At 40.5% G+C, this 22,335-nt stretch overlaps 1 protein-coding gene across 13 annotated transcripts in view; it reads left to right on the forward strand.

Annotated features, from left to right (window-relative positions):
- Positions 1 to 22,335, forward strand: part of atp2b2 (ATPase plasma membrane Ca2+ transporting 2) — an 86,176-nt gene that overhangs the window by 11,592 nt on the left and 52,249 nt on the right. For 6 of the 13 annotated variants that reach the window (XM_038696290.1, XM_038696277.1, XM_038696288.1 and 3 more), the window contains exons 2-6: positions 14,761 to 14,961; positions 18,589 to 18,846; positions 19,662 to 19,787; positions 21,049 to 21,174; positions 21,634 to 21,663. In XM_038696290.1, the coding sequence (XP_038552218.1) occupies positions 14,761 to 14,961; positions 18,589 to 18,846; positions 19,662 to 19,787; positions 21,049 to 21,174; positions 21,634 to 21,663 (741 nt within the window). The remainder of the gene's footprint in view (positions 1 to 14,760; positions 14,962 to 18,588; positions 18,847 to 19,661; positions 19,788 to 21,048; positions 21,175 to 21,633; positions 21,664 to 22,335) is intronic. The other 7 variants (XM_038696280.1, XM_038696285.1, XM_038696289.1 and 4 more) reach the window with 3 other exon arrangements.

Genomic DNA, 22,335 nt, shown 5'->3' on the forward strand with positions numbered 1-22,335 from the left:
GACATGCAGGCTAGGTTAATTGGTGTCTCTAAAATTGTCCTTAGTTGTGGATGTGAGTGGTTGTTTGTCTATGTGTGGCCCTGCGATGGACTGGCAACCTGTCCAGGGTGTACCCTGCCTTTCGCCCAATGTAAGCTGGGATTGGCTCCAGCCCCCCGCGACCCTGTACGCAGGATAAGCAGTTGACGATGGATGGATGGATGGAAGATTCTCTCTCCTTGTTTTTCATACATTTAACGTACGGTGAATGTACAGGTAGGTGCGGCCACCACACCACCTCATTATTTTAGTTTCTGCCTGCTGTCTGTCCTCCAGAAACTTCTTCTCTGTCCCAGGTTGCTGTCATACATCTAAATCCAATTCTTGTCCTCTGAAATGTCCCGAATCTGAACTGGCTGCTGGAAGTGAGGAGTATGGATAGCGAGTTGACAGGCGTGGTGATGCTTTTAGCTGAATATGCAGAGTCCCGGGCTATAACTGGCTTGTTTCTCTCCATGTCAGCTCTTTTCTTAGTTGACCTCTCTCCTCTCTCTTCTCCCACTGTGGGGCAGAACAAGGGTGGTACCACTGCTGCCAACTCAGACAGACAGCATTTCCCTCTCAAGGGCACATTAACAGATACAGTCTTGGACTAAATCCAGCCCTGCCTTGCTAAAGGGCACAAAACAGCTATCTCTCAACTTTGACTTTACACGTACTGTAGAGAACAATTCATAATCATTCCCAGCAGCAGCAGAAAATGAGAGGAACACGGATACTGTCTTGCATTAACTTAGAATTATACCATTTCTGAATCTTTAAAATGTATCCATATATGGAAGCAGAGACTCAGCCTGTTTAGTCTTGCCCAGAGGAATAGGGATACTGCCCCAGATAGAGATAGTCACACTAACCCAAGAGCACAGGATCAAAGCACCAAAGAAGTAAAAATTACAGAGGTATTATAAGCTAAATGTATTTAGAGTATCAAGGTAAAGATATGCATTTTACTGTTGTAGTTGGTTGAGGTAGAACTAGATTTAACTTCTGTTTATTCTGTTAAGTAGTTTAATCTATACTAATGCATTGAAATTGTAAGCTATCAAATCAAATGTAAAATCCCAATATGCAAAGTAAGTATAACTATAGCTATCAAATATGAGTGAATTAAAAAGTACATTTCCCCCTGAAATCTAGAAAATTATAGTCAAATTTGTACTTAAAGCTGGAGTGTGGACATTTACATATAAATAAATATCCATAACATTCAAACCCTTAACAAACAAGTTTACACACTGCCAGGTAAATCTATCTGTATTTTGCTGTATAGATTTTAAATCTGGTGACTGCTGGCTCACCGTTGGTGAAGCATGTTACGTCAACCAGGAATGGTTTGACGTTGGTTTGACGTAGCTGAAGGGAGGAGTAACCCAGAGCCATGTAGAGAGCTCCACGATCTTACATTGCTGCTTCTGGATAGGCTGGTGTTTGAGACATATTTGGAGTAGCTATTACATTAACTCTGCCTAAATAATGGAATATTTTAGTCTTGGAACTGTGGAAATGCATCTGTATTTTTGTAACTATTGAACATCATAAGCGTGTGGCAACATTATTTGTGTTATTACTTTCACTGCCAGAAGGGGGACACAAAAGTTCCACACTGCAGGTTAGAGTAATGAACTTGAATAAATGGACTTAGTGACTTTCCACCCCTGCAAAGTCTTGGGAAGTATATTTTTATAACATAAAATTCTTTGCACTCTCTTGCATAGTGTAGCAGTTTAATTTTTGTGCAACTATTGAAACATTTAAACAGTTGTTGTCATAATTGAAACAATTAATCAATTATACTGTATATTTAATTTTTGACTGTGAAAATGACATCGCTTTGGGCTCTGGAAACTTAAGACATTTTTCATTATTTTTGTACATTTTATAGACTAAACAATTTATCAATTATATCTATTATAATAATATTCTACTATTACAACTAGTACTAGTATTGTATTATTTTTTTAAATTCATAATACATAAATATGGCTCTGTTATCACCAAATGACTAGTATTACATTTGTGGTATATGGAAAAATCAATAGTGTTGAATCCCATGTAAGTACATCTGTTTCATGTCACAGATATTATAGGAGATGCATCCATTTGTGCAGCAGATGGAAAGTTTTGGATTGGGTTTCATGGGATCAGTCATATTACAGTTACATACTGTCAAATTGATACTGCATAGCACAAGCAGAGATCAATAACCTTTCAACTGTAATTCCCGAACTGTAATTCCCCTACAGTTTTAGTGTTTGTAAACCATTAGAATATACATAGCATTACACATTTGAACAAAATTGTATTGAATAATGCCAAATTATTAGTATATTTTTAATTGAATTGTCATTTTCCTGGCACAATCACCAGCACCGTGCTTGCTGTATTCAGCAATTTGTCATGACTATTTCATGATTCTCTCTGGTAGTTTGAATTTTAATAGCTGTGCCTATTGTGTCCAAAGCTTATCTGACCCCTGGGTGAAACCAGAGACTGACACCCAGATGGGAGACAGCAGATAGACCACTGTCATTCTCCCTTTCAGCCTTTTGGCCTTGGACACTCTCCCTTTTCACTCCCGGGGTGGGAGTGCGAGTGTGCATCTACTGCGTTTGTGTGTGCTGTTGGAAGTGTTTGTGTGTGTGTGTGTGTGTGTGTGTGTGTGTGTGTGTGTGTGGGAAAATACAACAGCGCCTAATCGGCATGGTTGGCTAAAGCCATGCAACTAAAATTATTGTGTCAGGATTATTCAAAAAAGCATTCTTCAACTTTTATTAATTTTTTTCTTATGGAATACAATAAAAAACCATTACTGTCCTCCTAGTTCACTGGGAAATTATTTAAAATTAACCAATAACTTGTGATTCAGACTCAATTATTTGTAAATGGTGTACAGTCATTTTTAAGCTGTAAATCTTAGCAGTATTAAAGCTGTCTAAATTTTCTTATGTAATTTTATTTATATGGCAGCAATTAATAACAAAAGTTATTTTATTGCACTTTTCAGATCTAGACCATAGTCTTTGTGATAATATTTACAGAGACCCAACAATTCTCACCATGAGCAAGCACTTGGTGAGTGGGGGGGAACACAGACAGACAAAACGTTCCAAGTGTGAATGCTCTTTTAGTCTTACTTGTAGAACAGTCCAGCTCATAACAGTCCCTAGAAAAGTCAACGTATTAGGGGGGTGGACTGGGCAGCCATACTGGCTGCACTTAACAGGAGAGGGGGCATGGCAGGGGCATAGTTTGAGGCTGCCGCAGGGGGGCGCCCTCGCCGTGGGGGCAGGGCCGGCCAAAGCGGTTCGCCAATATCCACATGAGCAGGCTTGAGACGGTCTATAGCCACCTGCTCAGGCCTGCCCCCCATATCCACAACGAAGTTCTTAGACCCTCCCACCAGGACACGGAAGGGCCCATCGTAGGGGGGCGGCAGCGGAGTACGATGGCCATCGTGGAGGATGAAGACATACTTGACTGACGGTAAATCCTTGGGCACGTAGGACTGGGGGAGGCCATGGTGAGACGTCACGTCAATGGGAACGAAACCGTAGGCAATGTCCCGAGACACAGCACAATGGGACATGCAGAGGCTGGCCGTACACCAGCTCGGCCGATGAGGCTTGAAGATCTTCCTTGGGGTCGGAGCAAAGGCCAAGCATAACCCATGAGAGGCGATCGGCCCAGTCGCTGCCCGTAAGGCATGTCACAATGAAACCACTTACAAAGTCTGTTGCTCTGTGGCTGTGGTACGGTGGACCTTTACCACAAGGACCAAAGCCATAATGAACGGATGTAGTGGAGGACAGCGGAACCACTTCTGGCCACCATGGTGAGGAGGTAGGTGTAACCATGGGAGGGGGGAAATGGGCCCACCAGGTCCACATTCACATGATCAAAATGTCTCTCTGGCACTTTGAAGGGTTTCAAAGGAGCCTTGGTATGACGAGTCACCTTTGCGCGCTGGCACGCCACACAGGCAGCAGCCCAGACCCTGACGTTCCTCCACAGGCCCGGCCAGACGAACTTGGCCCCCACCGGCTTGATAGGGGCCTTCACCCCCGGGTGGGAAAGGCCGTGGATAGCGTCAAAAACCTTATGCCTCCAGCCAGCAGGTACCATGGGGCACAGGTGGCCAGTGGAAACGTTGCAGAGGAGTGTAGCGTTGGCTGTGTCAAACACCGCATCTTCCATGAGCAGCGCCGTGGGGGCCGTCCTGTAGGCTTGCACCTCAGAGTCCACGGTCTGATCCTCAGCCATGGCTGCATAGTTGAGGCCCAAGTGGACGGAACCAGTGACCCCCCAGGACAGGCAATGTGGTATACTCAGAGATGGCAGAGAGCTGACGCTGCTGTTGACCAGACCATGGCTCTGAAGACTTGGCCATGGCAAACGTCAGCGGCTTGTGGTCAGCGAAAGCCATGAACCGCCGGCCCTCCAACAGGAAACAGGAATGACGGGTGGCAAGGAAAAGACCCAGGAGCTCCCTGTTGAAGACGCTGAATTTCTTCTCGTTGTCCTGGAGCTTCCTGCTTAAAAAGGCCAGCGGCTGCCAGGCTCTGCCCACCCGCTGTTCATACACAGCCCCCACAGCGTAATAAGAGGCGTCCGTAGTAAGAGCAACTGGGGCGGTCGGAGATGGGTGCGCCAGCAGACGGTGTTGGCCAGCGCAGTTTTGGCAGCATCAAAAGCACAAGTCATCTCTGGGGACCAATCCAACAAGTCCACCGGCCTCCCACCCCGCAAGGCCGGTCGCATGAACCGGGCCACAAGGACATCCTGCGGGTGGACAGACACCTGGTGGTAACCGCGCACCAGGTCCACCTTCGAGAAAATGTGCCGCCGGCTAGGTGGGCGGAGAAGTCCTGTATGTATATGCACAGGGTACCGGTCGGGGGTGGTGGCGTTGTTCAAGTGAAGGAAATTGCCACAGGGACGCCAACCATCATCAGCCTTGGTCACCAGGTACAGGGGGGAAGCCCAGTTGGAGTTGGAGCGGCGCACGATGCCAAGGTGCCCCATGGTGGCGTCCATTGGGGGGCCATGCCCGCAAGCCATGGTGTCCACAGGCTTCAGGTTTTTATGTTATGAAGGCGTGCTTGAAGTTTAGCTGACTGATTTCATCTGGCTTGATCGATAGATATGATATGGTATCATCTGCATAACAATAAAAGCTCATGGAGTGTTTCCTGATAATCAAGCAAATATAAGGTGAATAGGACTGATCCAAGCACATATCCTTGTGGAACTCCTTGACTAACTTTGGTGTGTATGGAGCATTCATCATTAACATGTACAAACTGAGATTGAGCTGATAAATGGGACTTAAACCAGCTTAGTGCGGTTCCTTTAGTGCCAATTAAATGTTCCAGTCTCTGTAATAGGATATGATGGTCAATGGTGTCGAATGTAGCACTAAGATCTAACTAGACAGAGACAAGTCTTTTGTCTGTTGCAAATAGAAGAAGGTTTGTAATTTTCAAAGTGCTGTCTCTGTGCCGTGATGAACTCTAAATCCTGACTGAAAATCCTCAAATAAACTATTGCTATGTAGGTAACTGATTGGCCACTACTTTCTTAAGGATCTTAGAGAGAAAGGGAAGGTTACATATACGTCTTTAGTTGGCTAAAATCCCTGGATCGAGAGTGGGCTTTTTGAGAGATAGCCTGTCACAGATTGATCATGTGTAGTAACCTCCATTGAGGTCTATTGAGATTGGTTTTGGAGCCAGCCTCAAGTGGCCATTCGATGACCTGCAGTTTTTGGCACTTCCGCGATGGCTTCATTTTTCGCTGAGGTTGATGCTTTGTCAAAACACGCTGGCACACTCTCACCATCTCTTTCTGTTTATTTGCAGCACAGACACATACCTCCACACACACACAGAGGCAATAAACAGATGTCTCATTAATGTTTTGTCCACATCTAGTGCAGTTGGGCCAGCTAACATTTACAGTGTTTGAGGCTCAGGTGGTGGAACAGATAAATGACTTATAAATTCAATAAGAGATTTTTGATTTCGGTCCCATACAGCAGGCTGCACAAACACAGCATTAACATAATTCTGACACAGCTTTGTTCGTCCTAAGAAAGCCTTTTCTTTTAACCGTATTTTCACTCCTCTGTGTCTCACACATTAGATTTAGTATATACACCGCTGTGCTCTCCCCCACAGATTGTCATGTAAAGTAACTCACCTTAAGGAGAAACTGGGAGCGATTGGTTTGATACAGTAGATTTCCCCACCAATGTGAACATAGCAGAAACCTTGTCACATAAGAATTGCCTAGCGGAATGGGCTTGATGTGATTAATTATGCATCCCTAATGTAAATGCACATGATATTTTTAAATGTGGGTCACATGCTCCTGGGACCACATAAAGCCATGGATTGATAATATGAACTGGACCTATGCAAAATAATGTTTCATGAATTTCGATAAGGACCATATGCACTGAAGCCGTCATTCTACATGAGACCCTGTAAGCTTGTTTCTGTTTTTCCCCTCCATGCTGCTCTTAATGTGTTACTTACCAGGCCTCCAAAAATAGATTTCTAATAGATTTTACACCTCTTAACTTTGGTAAAACCTTTGGGTATAAAATTCTGTGATGTGAGCAACACACACCAACCACATCTATTTTTAATTGTAGAAACCTGTTTTTCTTGCATAACATTACATAATCAGCTTGTGTTTGCAACATTATAAAATAAAATAAAATAAAAAAACTGCAAGAAGTATCATCATAGAAGTAAAAGAGCATGCGTGCTTTGGGTCAGAATGTAATTGCTTATGAAATTAATGTGGGATGCATTATTCAGTCTTTTAGACCTGAAGATTTCATTTATACAACCATCTTCATCTAGCTATATACTAAGTAGGAATACTAAGTAATAATCACTTATACTGTGGAGTGAGTGGTGTGTGTGTGTATGTATGAGAGAAAGAGCTGTGAGCTGCGTTCTCTCACTCCACTCTGCCATCTCTTGCATGAGTCAGACTCATAGAGCACAGTGCGTGACAGCAAAACTCACCCACTTGTACATCTGCCCCCACAATCTCGCACACACACTCACGCACACACTCACACACAATTGCATATATTATTTTCAGCATTGCCACATACATTTAATTTGGGTTGTTGGGAACTGCCCTGGTGTTTGAGCTTTCTGTATATACATATATATGTATATACTTACATATATATGTATATACATACATATATATATATATATATATATATATATATATATATATATATATATGTATGTATAGAAAACACAAATTAGGTGGCATCAGAAAATAAGATGCAGTAGCTCCTTTGTCTTAACAATGAAAGACCTGTAATACCAAGATTTCTTTTTTCATGGTCAGCTTGTGGCATTGTCCAAATCAAACTCAAAATTCAGCTTTGGAAGACGTGTGCCACATTTAAAGGTGACAAAATTTGCTTACCAGTACCTCTAAATCTCATTAACACTATGTCTCAAATAGTAAAAACAATTTGCAGTTTTATGGGTGGTTATGTGCCAGACTATTTCTTGGCCAGGACCAATAACCTCCTTGAATCCCCCCGCCTAGAAGTATCTTTTAATCTAACTCTCAGCAGCGTATTTCCCAAAATGTCGAAGTGTTCCTTTTAGTCATTTTCTTGTTGAAGCAGCAACCTTGACCAGAGCTCCTCTGAGCTTTCTGTTGCCTGATAAACATGAAAATCTGTCACTGATCCCATTCAAGGAGTTTGTTTAGCTTAGGTGTAGAACATTCAATCTGCAATATTAGACTGATCTGTCAATTTGTCCGAGCAGAAACATCCTTATAAGAGGATGTAGTATTGTGTCACACAATTACGAAGACACACGCACATAAACACACTGTACATGCACGATGGGAAAGACACGGTGTCAGAAATTGCTCACTTTCTAGTCCATTACATTTTAGATGGGGCTGTGCTTAGGAGAATAAATGATGGATCTATGTGTGTGTGTGTGTGCATGCAAGCATACTTTGGTGTTAGTGTGACCCCGTGACTCCTCATGAAATGAGGGAATGTTATTTATTTTTCAGTTCTTTGTGTACATACAGTACAGTATGTCTGCTTGTCTGTTTTGCTACACTGAAAACATGTCACATCAACTCGTCCTCACAGAGATGAGCCTGCCTCCTGCACTGCCCTCTTGTACTCATAATCCTGATAGGGTGTGGAGCGTGCAGAGAATCAGAGCACGTGGAAGCACAATGTAAGCTGAGCAAAGACAATACCAAATAAGACTTTTGTGCTAAAACAAAACGTCTTCAAACAGGGGAACTCGTCCTTGAACACGGGACACGGGTTGAGTCACCCCTTTCCTGCTGTTTTAAATGCTGCACTAACATCAAACCCCCGATGTTTCCCAAAAAACATCCAGCCCTACCGTGATTCAGAGAATAAGAACTTTCTTTCTTTAATTAGGTCTTCATTTAACAGTGTGTGAACCTGCTGTGCTGCTGGGTGTGGCTCCCCTCTCAGGAATAATTCAGTTAAATTCCCCCACTATTGTCTTAAACTAAAGAAGCTGTTTAGATGAAATGCCAAGTGTTTCAACCTAAACTCGGATCCAGTGGATTAAATGTTCTCCAGAGATTGCCCCACAAGGTTAATTGCAATACAACGTCATGGACAGACATGTGCTCATTCTCATGTGAATGCATTTGCATTTTAATATTTTCTGGCTTGCTGTCAATACTATTTGAGATGAATCCCACTGTGTCCGGAAGCAGATACAGTGGGGGAGGATCACGTGGGACTTGGGTGAGTAGGTCTAAATCTTTGCAGTTTACAAGATTGTGCATAAATCAGGTTTTTACCTACTTCTATCTCTCTCCCAGATGTGATGAATCCCGTCACATATATTTTTGCTCTGCTGTCTAGTTGGTTAATATTAAGTTGTAAAGCTTTTCTTTTATTACTATCTTCAAAAACTTGGAAAGTATATATGCCATGGAAAGTGCATCACCATAGAAATTGAACAATACGTCAATATATATTAAACATTGTACCATTTTGCAACACTGTGCACAGCATGCAAGTTATTTTACTCTGGTTTTCCAGTATGTCTCTACTTACTAAGAATGTCAAGAACTAATGTACAGGAAGATACACATAGTCAGTCATACAGCTAAAACAAGGACAACAAGAAGAAGGGTAATCTAAAAGCATCCAGTATTTTCCTCCCCTAAACAAGTACCATCATAATTATGTATGTTGTGATGTAACATCTTCCACCTTCTCCTACGTAACAGACGCAAGCCCACCACCTTTGTAGCAATGACCCAAAAAACATATAAAAAGGTTTTCTGTTTTTGCGTTTTGTTTCCTTTTTCTTAGCTTTGTGTGCACCTTTCTGTTATTGTCTGAATCTTTTCACACTCCTCTCCATCCCACGCCCACCTACTGTCTATGTAATTTACTTACACATAACATAGTACATTCTTTTTCTAATGCCTTCCTTAAGAACATCTGCCCTTTGAAACGATTTCTACTGTATTCTGCCTTTGTATGCACAGTAACAAACCTCTTTTATCTTTCGTTTATGGCATAAATTGGTATCATTATTATGGAGGTCATTCTCAAGGACATTGTGACACATTTCTCCATCACTCCATCTTCTAATAAGAGCATGATAATTATCCACCTTTTAGCCGCTGATGGGTTATTATTCATAGAGTTACTCTATATCCAGCCTACTCCCTGTTTCTGTCCCTGTCTCTTTCTCTTTTTCTCACTCTCTTGTGCTCACTGAGTCACACTTAAACTCTCTTCACACCCCCCCCCCCCCCCCCCCCCCCCCCCCTCCGTCTCTTCTCTCTTTTTAAAATGGTGAAAGCTGGGGATACATGTTGAAGCTATTGATTCGCTGCAGAAAAAAAAAAAAAATGCATCAATATTTGCGTCATTATGATGATGATGATAGTAGAACCCTGTTGCCATGGCGACTTGTTTTGGACATTGTGGCACACAGTATTGTGTACGTGTGTGTGTGTGGGGGGGGGCTTCAGACAGACAGGAAGACGTTAAAGCTAGGTAGGGGGGATACTGGTTGGACCTACCAGACACGTTAAAATGTTGTTCTCTATGTATTGTATTTTATTTTTATTTGCTGCTACACTGTGACGTGCCTATTTGACAAGGACATTTGGAGGTCATCTCGTCATTTCAGTCTTTATCGTCTTAACATACTTACCTGTGCACAAATACACACGCATGCATGCTGTTGTTAACAAAACACACACACTAAATAAACACACACACACACACACACACACACACACACACACACACATACACGCTTACTTTCATATTCACACATGTCCAAGGTTCAGAGTCGCGGGTATTTCCACTCAAGCAGTGGGATGCATAGTGTTTCCATGGAGATCTATTTTTAGCCACCTACAAAAAAAAAGGCCAACTGTTAAAATATGCCACCATGTTCCCTCTGACTGAAAAAAATAATCCTCTCATTCTGAAAGGATGGTGTAAAGTTTAAATTATTTTTTTCTTATTTGTCCCTGTCTTGTTTATTTGAAAAAAACAGGGCATTAGGTAGGTACCATTTGTCAAAGCAGATTCAAATCACTGATGTGTTTGACAGGTCAGCTCATTACTAGCTATAAATTACAGAGTAAGAACAGTGAAGAAGGGGAGGAGAGAAATTCAAAGTTTTATCTTTATCGAGTTTTAAAGAATGGCTGTAAATCTTTGGTTAAAAATACTTCACTTTATCATTCGGTAAAATAGTCGAACTATTTGTCAGTTGACAGGAAATAAATTGTCCAGAGTTGTCAGTTAATTCATACATGAAGAAAAATGCCAAATATTTGCTGGTTTTAGCTTCTCAGTGTGAGCATTAATTAGTGTGAGTAAGTGAGTTTTAATTCATCATATCCTACCTAAATATCTGAGATGAGAAAAGTAATCGACAGATGAATTGTTAGAGAAAACAGTCCTTAGTTGCAGCCCAAGTCCAATCGTATTTTTAATGATATAGTTTCTTATTATTGTTACATTAGAGTTTTCACTATCCCAAATTTCATGGGCAGTTTTTTAAAAAAGGATTTAAGAGCAGAGAGGCTCATCACATACTCAAGGGTAGCTTTCCTTGTCCCTGAACCCAGATGGCAAAAGAAGCCCATACTGATTATTTGTGGTATAGTCCTTTTCATGATTAAATCCATAATCATACATTTTCTAATGGGAATTGAAAATTCTAACTGTAGCCATCTAATGGTCACAATTAAATGTGGTTTATTATTAAGCATGCCTGCTTAATTAGCTAGTATTCAGTGGAAATTGACTGGAAATATGGAAGAGCGATTTGATGGCATGCAACCAAATTCATAAAAAAAGATTAAAACAGGATGCATTTCTGGTACAGTAAATGGCTGGGACTTAATCTGCTGAGTCACCAGGATGCCCACTGTTTGTTTTAAGTCCATCAGCTGACGATCTAAAAAGGAACTGCAATTTAACGCTAATGATAGTGCATCATCTCTCATCTCATATTTCATAAATGGACTAACTTTCCAAAAGGATTTTATTGTTTAAGCCTTCATTGAACAATTACAATGACCTTTGTTGAAATAAATTACCAATTAGACACAGTGGCGGAGGGTAACATTTACATTATATTATATTTACATTTATATTTAAGTACTGTTAAGTGCTGAATTTTGAGGTACTTGAGATACTTGAATATTTCCATTTTCTAGTTCATATTGTACTTTTTATTCAACTATATTTGTTTGATAAGTTCAGATACTAGTTACAAATTCACATTAATACAGTATAAAAAATAATAGACAAGTAAATGATGTGTTATTATAGCTTAAGAGTTGGTAAGACCTACTACTATCTGTTCATACTTCACTACTTGGTAATGAACTCTAGCACAAAGATTCCTTTGCAATCACTCTTAATCCTCTGTGAGGTTGTTGTGACTCATCGGTGTATCGCCACAGTTTTTCTGTCCTCTCGCTGCCTCCTCAAAATCTACTGCCAGAGCAGTTAGGTGGGCTGACAGTATTTAGCCTTCAATATTTCATAATCTGCCAAATGAATCCTGAGCAGCATTGCAGTCAGCGATCCAGGAAGGAATGATAATGTAGCGGAGGATTTTCCAGGAAGCAATGAGTATTTAATGATTAGGGAGATTGATTACAGCATAGCTCACATCTCAAGGGCATTAAATGTTAGAACACAGTTAAAACATTTAACAAGGTTAAATGTCATGCTGAACCGATGCACCATCTCATATTCAGTGGCACCTATCACGTGGCAGAGGTGGGTAGGAGTAGGCAGTATGTTGTATTTCACTGTGAAATGATTGCTGCCCTTATGCAGAACTGTGTATTTGCATGCTATAACTAGCTCTCCGGCCTCTGGGCAGATGCAAGAAATGTGGAGTAGGAGGATTAGCATATGTATTTGTTGTTTTTAAAAATTCTGGATGCAGTATTGGGGTTCTACACAAGCTGAATGTGGCCATGTATAAATATGTGCATCTGCACTTGTTTGTGCATACATGAGTGTGCCTTTTGTGTGTGCACATCTAACCAACTGGAACTGGCTAAAGCCTGATTATATGAGCTCTAGTTTTACCGTGTGATAGTGCAAGTAACTGTAGGCATACTTGGCCAGCCTTATTACACACAAAGCACGTGCATGCGGTCACGACTCACAGAACCATGCACACACACACACGTGTGCACACATAGACATGCTTGTGTGCTTTTGTGTGATGTGATGCAGGGTGCTGTGGAGATCAATGGAAGAGCATGCTAGGTCCTCTCACAGAGACAATTAAAAGAGAATGGATAATGAGGCTATTTATAGGCTGATCTATTTGTAACCAGGGCATTCTCCTACGTAGGAGCTGTGAATTGTTCTCTTCAAAGCATGCCCTCCTTCTGTCCTCTCCTTCTTCCTCTCTGTTGCTCTATGCACTTTTACATGTGAAATTAATCTCTTCTCTTTATTTCCTCTCATTTTTGCAGCATGTAAACAGTTGTCCTTCTCACAACAACTCTGTTATTCATCAGTTATTTTCTGCAGATGTTAAAAAGTCATCCGACACTCATGCATTCACATGTGAAACAGTGTCATGTAGCAGCGATGTTATCAGGTGCAATCCAGGGCCACTCCTGGGAGACCCAGTGACGCACCATGCATGACATAATGCTGTGGTAATGTCTGTGGTTGTGAGGGAGAGAGATACAGAGACGGTGAATGCACACTGCTTGTGTGTGCACTCAGCACCCAGATAATGGTACTACACTGAAAAGCAGCCAGATCGAAACCAATAATAGTAGCTTCATAGAAATCTTTTATTTATTATTTTACTAAAAATACATATATTTGCATTGCCATTAGTACACTTGATTCTACCTCCATAGCTTTTTGAAGGTATAAATAAATATAGTTTATCTATATCACATCAGTGCAGATTCTTATTGTAGCTGTAATAATTGCAATTTAATATATAAACATTTATTTATATAAAGTATAATATGCAAGGTGAGATATGCTCAATTTTAAAGCCAGTTGTGTAAGATTGGAATGCAGATGAAATATATCAAATGAGCCACAGTGCAATTATGTCAAATGAGGTTGTAATTTGATCTGATGCTTGATTTGCTGCTTTTCTCTATGTTATATTATAGGAAGTTGGATATCTTTTAGGTTTGGGACTGCTGATCACATAAAACACTTTAAAGATGTCTCCCTAGGCTCAGGGGAGTGCATTTTTCACTATTTCTGACATTTTATAGACTAAATGTTTAATTAGTTAATCAGAAACAGAATCAGCAATAATCAATATTATTTTGCAGCTGTAATAAAACAAATTTAATATGTGAACATGACTTAATATAAAGAAAAAAGTAATTTAGACAAAGTAGACTCCGCTTTAAGGTCCATTAGTAGTTAGTTGTATTTGAACGTAGACAAAAGATACAGGATCAACCACTCTGCACTACATTTAATCCATATTAAACATAATGTTGAATTCCAAATTCCAAATCATCGACTTAATGCATCGTTAAAGGAAAAATTAAAAAAAAGGACAATTGCACACAAAAAGCTACTGTGAACACTTTTCCGGGCCGTATTCTAAAAGAAAATTGTGCCTCGAGCCAGTATGAAGTTCTTCGTATAAAAGAGCCAAAGATATTTGTGTACAGTAGTTCATGGTCTATGAGGAGGTGGATGGGGTCAAACCACAAGGCCCTCGTCTCTTGAGCAGAATTATATAAGGAGAGCAGAGCCGTGGCCCACCGTGACTCAAACTGGTAATTAGAGATGGTTTGTGTGTGGTGTGAGCGTTAGGAAGAGAAAAGAAGAAAGCCTGAAAAATAAAAAAGGATTTCTTACAAAGCTGGCAGGAGATCAGTGCTTTTAGCAATAAAAAATGACTGCAGTTTCATTTGCAGTTTCCAGCTGTGCTTTTAAATACTTTGTGTGTGTGGGGATACAAATGGTAATTTTCAAATGTAGAGAAAAACAGTTTATTGTTTGTTACTTTAATGTTACCCCTTAATAAATACAATCTAAAACCCACTACAATACATAAGTAAGAAAATCCTACACACACAGTGATGGTACAGAATAGTGGTACAGTGATGCACTACACCATCAATAAATCTATAACTCTCTCAATCTCTGTCTGTGCCTTCCTCTCTCAGGTCTCTCAGGTGCCCAAGCTGACCTGGACAAGAGAAAAGAACTATTTGGTCAGAACCTGATACCTCCAAAGAAGCCAAAAACCTTCCTGCAGCTGGTATGGGAGGCGCTGCAGGATGTCACCCTGATCATCCTGGAGCTTGCTGCCCTGATCTCCCTTGGCCTCTCCTTCTACCACCCTCCCGGGGGGAGCAACGGAGAGAGTGAGTGAAGAAGCTCGTGACATCACTTCCTTTTAAAATGCTCGATCGTCATGCTTTTTGAGGTGTTAAGACAGGTGCACAAGCACAAACACACGCACAACAATAATCCCTGGTATCCCCACTATTGCTGAGGACAGCAAAGGGCTATAAATGCATTTGGCCCACTGACATCGCTTATTCTGACATTACTGACACTCGCTGACACACTTACACCTACATGTATGCACACTTTTTAATTGGTGCGGCAGGTCACAGTTGTTTGTGACCTGCCTCAAGAGATTAAGTGACTCATCGACCATAGAGGTAATTTTTGTGCGCGCGCGTGTGTGTGGTAAAACGTACCGGGAAGGTTAATGAAGTGTTGAGTAGAGAAATAACCTTGAGCTCCCAGTGCCCATACATCAGCCCTGTGAGCCATGAAACAGGAAATGAAGACAGAGACCATAACGAGGTGCTGAGTCAGCAACATCAGTCATTGCTCCCAGCATTATCACAGTAATGGAATTCAGCTACCCTGCCAAAGGGACCAGTCATCATTTTTAAAGGGTTTAAAAAAGGTTGAAATAAAAGAGAAAGAAGAAATAGTTATCGCCGTCCTACTTGCATGCGTAGTTAATCAAACCATTTCTTAGTTAATAATTTTTTTAGTTAATTGGTTAAGATTAAGATTGGGTTAATGATTGAGTAAACAAATTTTCTACTCAGTCAGCCAAATAGTTAGGTCGTAAAATTAAATTGGATTTATATTAGGGATGCACCAAAATGAAAATTCTTGGCTGAAGCCGAAACCGAATATAATGAAATGAACTCAGTGCTTCCCACAGACTATGGGGGGTGGGACCGGGACCCGAGAGGGTCTGGTAAAGGAAATTACATGTGTCCATTTACTTTTAATTGACATGTAATATGTTTTATACTTTCTGTCAATATAATCCAATTAATCTTATTTCCATAATGTAGAGACACCTTATTTTGAAAACCAGACGTTGTCACATATGTATCCTCGCGCTAAATTCATCAAGTCCAACCCAATTTGATAAATAATTTTGTATGTGGTTCTCGTGTAACATGAAGACTTCATAGCCTCTCTACAGGTAGAACTCTCATACTGCAACACTTGTCTTTATAAAGAGAGAAAAGGACAGGAGAAAGTCGCAAACTTGCCTGTCAGCTCGCACTGGTCTGTTTCAGTGGATCTACCATAAAGGCTTGAATACGTGTGCACTCCAAATTTAGGTGCGGCTAGCATAATTGTCTTCTCACAAACGAGTGATAGAAACACTCAAAGCGTGTCAGAACATTTGTTGACTTTTCTAAGAAGTCAGCCACAGATGGTGTGGATGCGCTAAAAGACAATTGAAAAAATGGCAATTTTTGCGTCTTTCTCTGACATTTTAAAATGCTTCCACACTGCCGACAATTGAATGTAATTGTTCGGTCAAATTTATTCAGTCTTTTGACGTATTAGGCCGAATACCGAAAGTGCTTTTATTTTCGCCCGATTAATTTCAGTGGTTGAACATTTGGGCCATCCCTAAATTTGATCATCAGTTATGACCAGTACTTTTTCCTTCTTAGTTTGCTTCCTTTTATTTGCATCTTTTTTTAGCTGCACCACTTTATGAATGAGCTCTCTGCATCACAGAAGAAAGACTAAAGGAATCATTATGCTAATAACTGCATCCAACTGCAGATATATAATCAAGCTTCCCTTTAACTTGAGGCAAAAAGATGTGCCAAATCTATGAATACATATGAATACAAAACAGCAGAGTGAGACAGAAAGAAATGAATGCATACCACTTTGAGTCACCTTATTCAGAAAAACACTACATGCATGTGTGTGTGTGTGTGTGTGTAACAGCTGATTTTTAGATGGGTTTTAATAGTGGTACTAAGAAACAAGAGCACAACCCAAAATCTTGAGTCCCGTAACAAAATAATAATGAAATATTGAGCAATAGTCCTTTGGAAGAAAAATGTTAATTAAAAACATCTACTTTTGAGTCTGTAAAACATTTATGCGCTTGGAATTTCTAAATAGCAAATATCACAGCATCTGTACACATGCATGCATACACAAGCAAACATTTCTCACTGCTGGTTTACTGTTTTGCTTATTAATAGGTCAAAAAAAGCTCAACGGTCCAGAAATAGAAGGTGGTGGGATGACTTAATTCTCATTTACATATGAAACAGCCTGACTGCAGTTGAATGAGGAGGCTCTTAATTGCGTCTGTATCAAACACACAACATGCAATAAAAAGCTTTGAAGCTTAGAGACAGTTATTTATTCATTTGCATGCCACCCAGTCGTAAAAGTTTCTCAGTCAGCCGCATTTGTTGGCACTTCAGCACCATGGACAGCTGCACGATTGTGTGTGTGTGTGTGTGTGTGTGTGTTTCTTTCATTAACACGTGTGAATACAAAGAGCTGGACAGTCAGCACGACGGACAGCTTTTATGCTGTACACTGTATAACTGTCAATGTGCTGCAATGACCAAGCAGGACAGGCTGAACTCATCCTATTTAATTGTTTACACTCACATTGTTTTGTGGATAATTTAATAGTTGTTGGTTTTTTTTAGTAAAATAAATAAACGGTAATGATTTGATAGCTTCTCTTAACACACATGTACCAGTCTGAATATGTTGCATTATCCTGAAGGAAGTAGATAACAAAACACAATTAACTGGAGACAATGTCCTTTGAAACAATATAACTTTTCTAGATAGATCAGTGGAACCCCCCCCCCACAATAAATACATACAAAATATTTAGCACATAATGTTAAATAAATTATTACATTTGAATGTTTATTTAAATATGTCTCTCTTTGTGCTAAAACCTAGATGAGATGAGTGCATGCATGAGTATGTGTGCACTGCTTCTTGGAATCTAGTTCTTGGTTAAATCAGACCCTGCATATATAATGTCTACACCACGGTGTCTGCATTAGTTCCCTTGTGAGCTGCAAGTGTTTTATAGTCCAAAGCAAATCACTACACTGGGGGCTTTTGAAGTCAGCTAGCCAGGAGTGTAGGGCACAATGGCTCCCAAGAGTATTACATGAAGCAGCACGAGGAGGACTGGGAATAGGCCTTGTTTCATTCCCAAATATACCCCAGTCTGTCAGTGCACAGCCAGTAGACTGTGGGGCATTCATCTGAAGAAGAGTAAATGAATGAAGAGGTAAGGAGAAGCGAATTCTCTGAAGGTCATTTCAGCCAGAGTTCATTTTATTTCAGATATGTCTTTTATTTTGCACATGTTGTGCATAGGCGAAGAAATTGCACATATGCATTGACACACACACACACACACACACACACACACACACACACACACAGACGCACACTTATTACACACACAGTCAGAGCTGTCTTGGTCCACAGCCTTCCAGTCCCCAGTGTTGGTGTGAGATTTGATTACATCCCTTTGTGTCTATTTTATTATGAAGGATTCATACTCTACATAAGTAACAAGCATATATACGTGTTTACGACATTTGTGAGTTGATATCCAGTGTGTCAACCAAATACTTTAGTCTGTATGCATGAATGAAAAAACATTGTGCTTGCATGGCATTCTCTATAATTCTCTTGTCACTGTTACCAAATTGCAGGCTGTGGTGCAGCGGCAGGTGGGGTAGAGGACGAAGGTGAGTCAGATGCCGGTTGGATTGAGGGCGCAGCTATCCTGTTGTCTGTGGTGTGTGTGGTGCTGGTGACGGCCTTCAACGACTGGTCGAAGGAGAAACAGTTCCGTGGGCTGCAGAGCCGCATCGAGCAGGAGCAGAAATTCCAGGTGGTCCGCGGTAGCCAGGTCATACAGCTGCCCGTGGCTGACATAGTGGTGGGGGATATTGCGCAGGTCAAATACGGTAGGTATAAGGTGATTGTCAACTGCACCAAAACACAGGCAAATATTAACAAACATCTTTTTAAAGTTATCAATGAAGCAGTGGATCTCCTAGATTAATCCACTTAGTTCCACGGTATGATTTCCACATTTTACCTATTTCTTTCTGGGAACAAGAAAGGTGTAACGTGCACCTTTTGTTTTCCCTTTACCATCTATCTTACATTTTAACGATTTCACATTCTTTTGTAACAAAGTATGCAGTTACGCTAACTCTCTGTTTTATCTATTTATGTTATTATATTTGACATATTGGCCTCCAACCAAGATTGTCTTTTCTTACTACTACAAAACTTTTTGTGTGCTTTATTTCAACAATGGCCTTCTTCTGGGACATGGTTGCTGACCAGAACTGACCAAACTTTCCAGCACATTTTGCTAAGTTTGATGTGTTTGGACACTGACTGCCTCGATTGGCTTATCCATTGTTCTGTACTTTTCATGGTTCAGTAGCTGAAAATAGACTTCCACCTCATTTCCAGAGGGGGATTAAAGTTATGAACTCCACCATTAGCAATTAAATATATTAAAACTAAGGTACAGTATGTTGTGAGATTAATTAACTGAAGAGCCATACATGGAGAAACATCCTCTCCCAGTGCCGTACCAAGAATATACTACAGTGATCGCAATCTGTCCTGCCTAACATTGGCTCAAACCCATGTTAAAACTTGAAGTTTATCTGAACTATTTTGTTGTGGAAGGCTATATTAGTGAATTCCAGATTTGTAAATAGATCCACTGCAGACAGCAACTCTGCCATTTCTGTTGTTGCAGGTGATCTGCTTCCTGCTGATGGAGTGTTGATCCAGGGTAATGACGTGAAGATTGATGAGTCATCACTGACCGGAGAGTCTGACCACGTCAAGAAGGCTGCAGACAAGGACCCCATGCTGTTGTCTGGTATGTCGCCGGTTGATGGATGGGTGTGTATGGCATGCCACAGGGATTATTTTCCTGCGTGTAATGTTGTGTAAAGGAGAACAGAACAGAAACAGAAGAGGGGACTCGACTTTGAGACTGAGGACTCTGTACTTCACCTTGTCAGTGTTCACCTCCTGTGTCAAAACAGCATTTTGAAGGTAGCAACTTCAAAAATCCCTTCATATAGAAAATAATATTGTGTATTATTGGTTGGTTGGTTTGTGACACCTCCTAGCCTCACAACTTTTTTTCAGCCACTGACTTCAAATGAATTACAGAATTAGAAACACTAAATGTTTTCATAATTATCAGAAGTTTGTATTATTATTTCAGGGCAGACATACAATGTTGCCTCAGAGAAATGTTTGTTGTTTTATATTGAGATTTGCCTGCCATTACTTATTATTAGTCGCGGTTTTGGTCTGGCCAGCTCCTTTTAAATAATCATTACCTCAGAAGGAAGAGAAAAAGTTAGTAATTTTAATCTGAATATCAATACAGGAGATACTGGTGACAGCCTGGATGAAACTGTTATCTGCTTTCCCTCTTTATTGGTTTAGTATTTGCTGCAGCAGAGACACTAGAATTTGCAGCTGTAGGCTTTTTACAATTGATGACTATCGCTGATAACAAAACGTGGGTTAATCTGATCTCACATCTCAGTATTTTTTCCTGAGGATAATCAGCTGTGTGCCTTTTTGCTGCCTTCTTTAATTAACCCTATATTCACCCATATCAACTTACTGTCCCAAAGGTTAATATTGTTCTGTGTGTGCATGCTATACATACTGTATACCTGTGCAAGTGTAGTGCAGCAGGTATTTGCACAGTGACACATTTTACTGCTTTTGACTTCCTACTCTAGGATTTAAAATTAAACAGAATGTGCTGACTTTTGGCTTTAATGGTGTTTGAGGTACTCTCTATAAGGTGAAGTGTTGGCATTGTAGCTCTTTTCACACATACAGTAGTCCCCCAATTCTCGGTCGCTGAACCAATTTAGAACCAAAGTGACCAGTAGGTTTTCTGAAGCAAACATCAGTCAATCAGATGTATAGTTACAATAAGAGTGAGCTGTTTTGATGTAGACTTTACTATGAAATAGGAACACGCTGTAAACCAATGAATACTTTCATTACCCCCAATGTACACAATCATGGCAGGGTCACAAAGAGCTTACACAGAAAATATATCTGATCTTGCTGTAATATATTTTAACACTCTGCTGGCCTTTCTCCAGGGACCCATGTGATGGAGGGGTCAGGGCGCATGGTGGTTACAGCTGTCGGTGTCAACTCACAGACTGGAATCATCTTCACCCTGCTGGGGGCCGGCCCAGAGGAAGAAGAAAAGAAAGAAAAGAAAGGTGCGATCTTTATATCATTAAAGTATCTTCTTTGCTCCGTAAGATTTTTCTGCATTTGCTTCAGGAGTGCTGAGGTAATTTTTTTGTCAGTGTTGATCAACAACATACTCTTGAAAAAGCTCATTTCATTAGCTTATGTCCTGAAATTCTAAGTGTGTATGCTCATTGCATAACATCAGTGTATTTAACTGTTCTCGTTATCAGAAGGGTTTTAAAAAGTAAACTCACAAATGAACAAAAGTCCACCTGTTTCACTCATGTGAGCTGTATGAACCTTTTGTAGTTATTTGTAGTACAGTACCTGACAGTAAGCCTCAATCATCCTTGATGAATGTGTGTAAATACTGGAAATGAAATGAGTATTGGTGGTACACTTGTGAGCTGCAGTGTGCAGGTTCTCTGGGTTCAGGTGCATTATTGTCCTTACTCTTTTATCCTTCCAAATTCATCTCGATGGAGGGGCAAAAGAAGATGGACACCAAAATACAGGTAGAGTATCCCCTTTCTCTGATCCCTGGGAGTGGTACTTGATCCTTTTGACATTTAACTCCTAATGTTCCCAATAAACCACCGTTATTCTTCACCCCTTTTCTGTAACCAAGCACCCTTGCCCCAATTTAATTCCTTACTTAAAAAGAGAAGCCTCATCATCACACTGCATCTTTTTAAGTGTTGATAAATGACACATTTCACACAGCATAAACCTCTCCCCTTATAACAGGTGCTGCACTCATCAAACTAACTAGCTTGCATTCAACATCGGTCCTGTTTCGTAGACCTATTGAATGCCATGAATAAACAAAGCCTGTCAGACTCATCTCATTTCTGTATTGCAGAATAGTGACATGAGAACGGCAGCCTTGCAGGTGTACAGCACATGTACTAGCAGTCAAGAGTAAAGTAGACAGTATAAGCTTTTGTAACATATTATTTTTACATTTACATATTTTACCATCAGTAGGGTTTTGTTACTTCAGACAGCTCTGTAGTTTCACTCCACCAGCTTTCACACATGGCATGCTACATGTTCTGAAGCATTATACAGAGTAACAGTAAAATACATTACCTCCTGTGGATAATACTTCTGATGTGAACACACAAATACTATTCCTTATTCTTGGTTTTGACCTGTAATTGTAGTACTTCAGCAGTATGCTTTTG

This window comes from Micropterus salmoides, unplaced genomic scaffold (assembly GCF_014851395.1).
Source record: "Micropterus salmoides isolate LMB-PRFRI ecotype aquatic unplaced genomic scaffold, ASM1485139v1 Ms_hic_scaffold_4, whole genome shotgun sequence".
Lineage (NCBI taxonomy): Eukaryota > Metazoa > Chordata > Actinopteri > Centrarchiformes > Centrarchidae > Micropterus > Micropterus salmoides.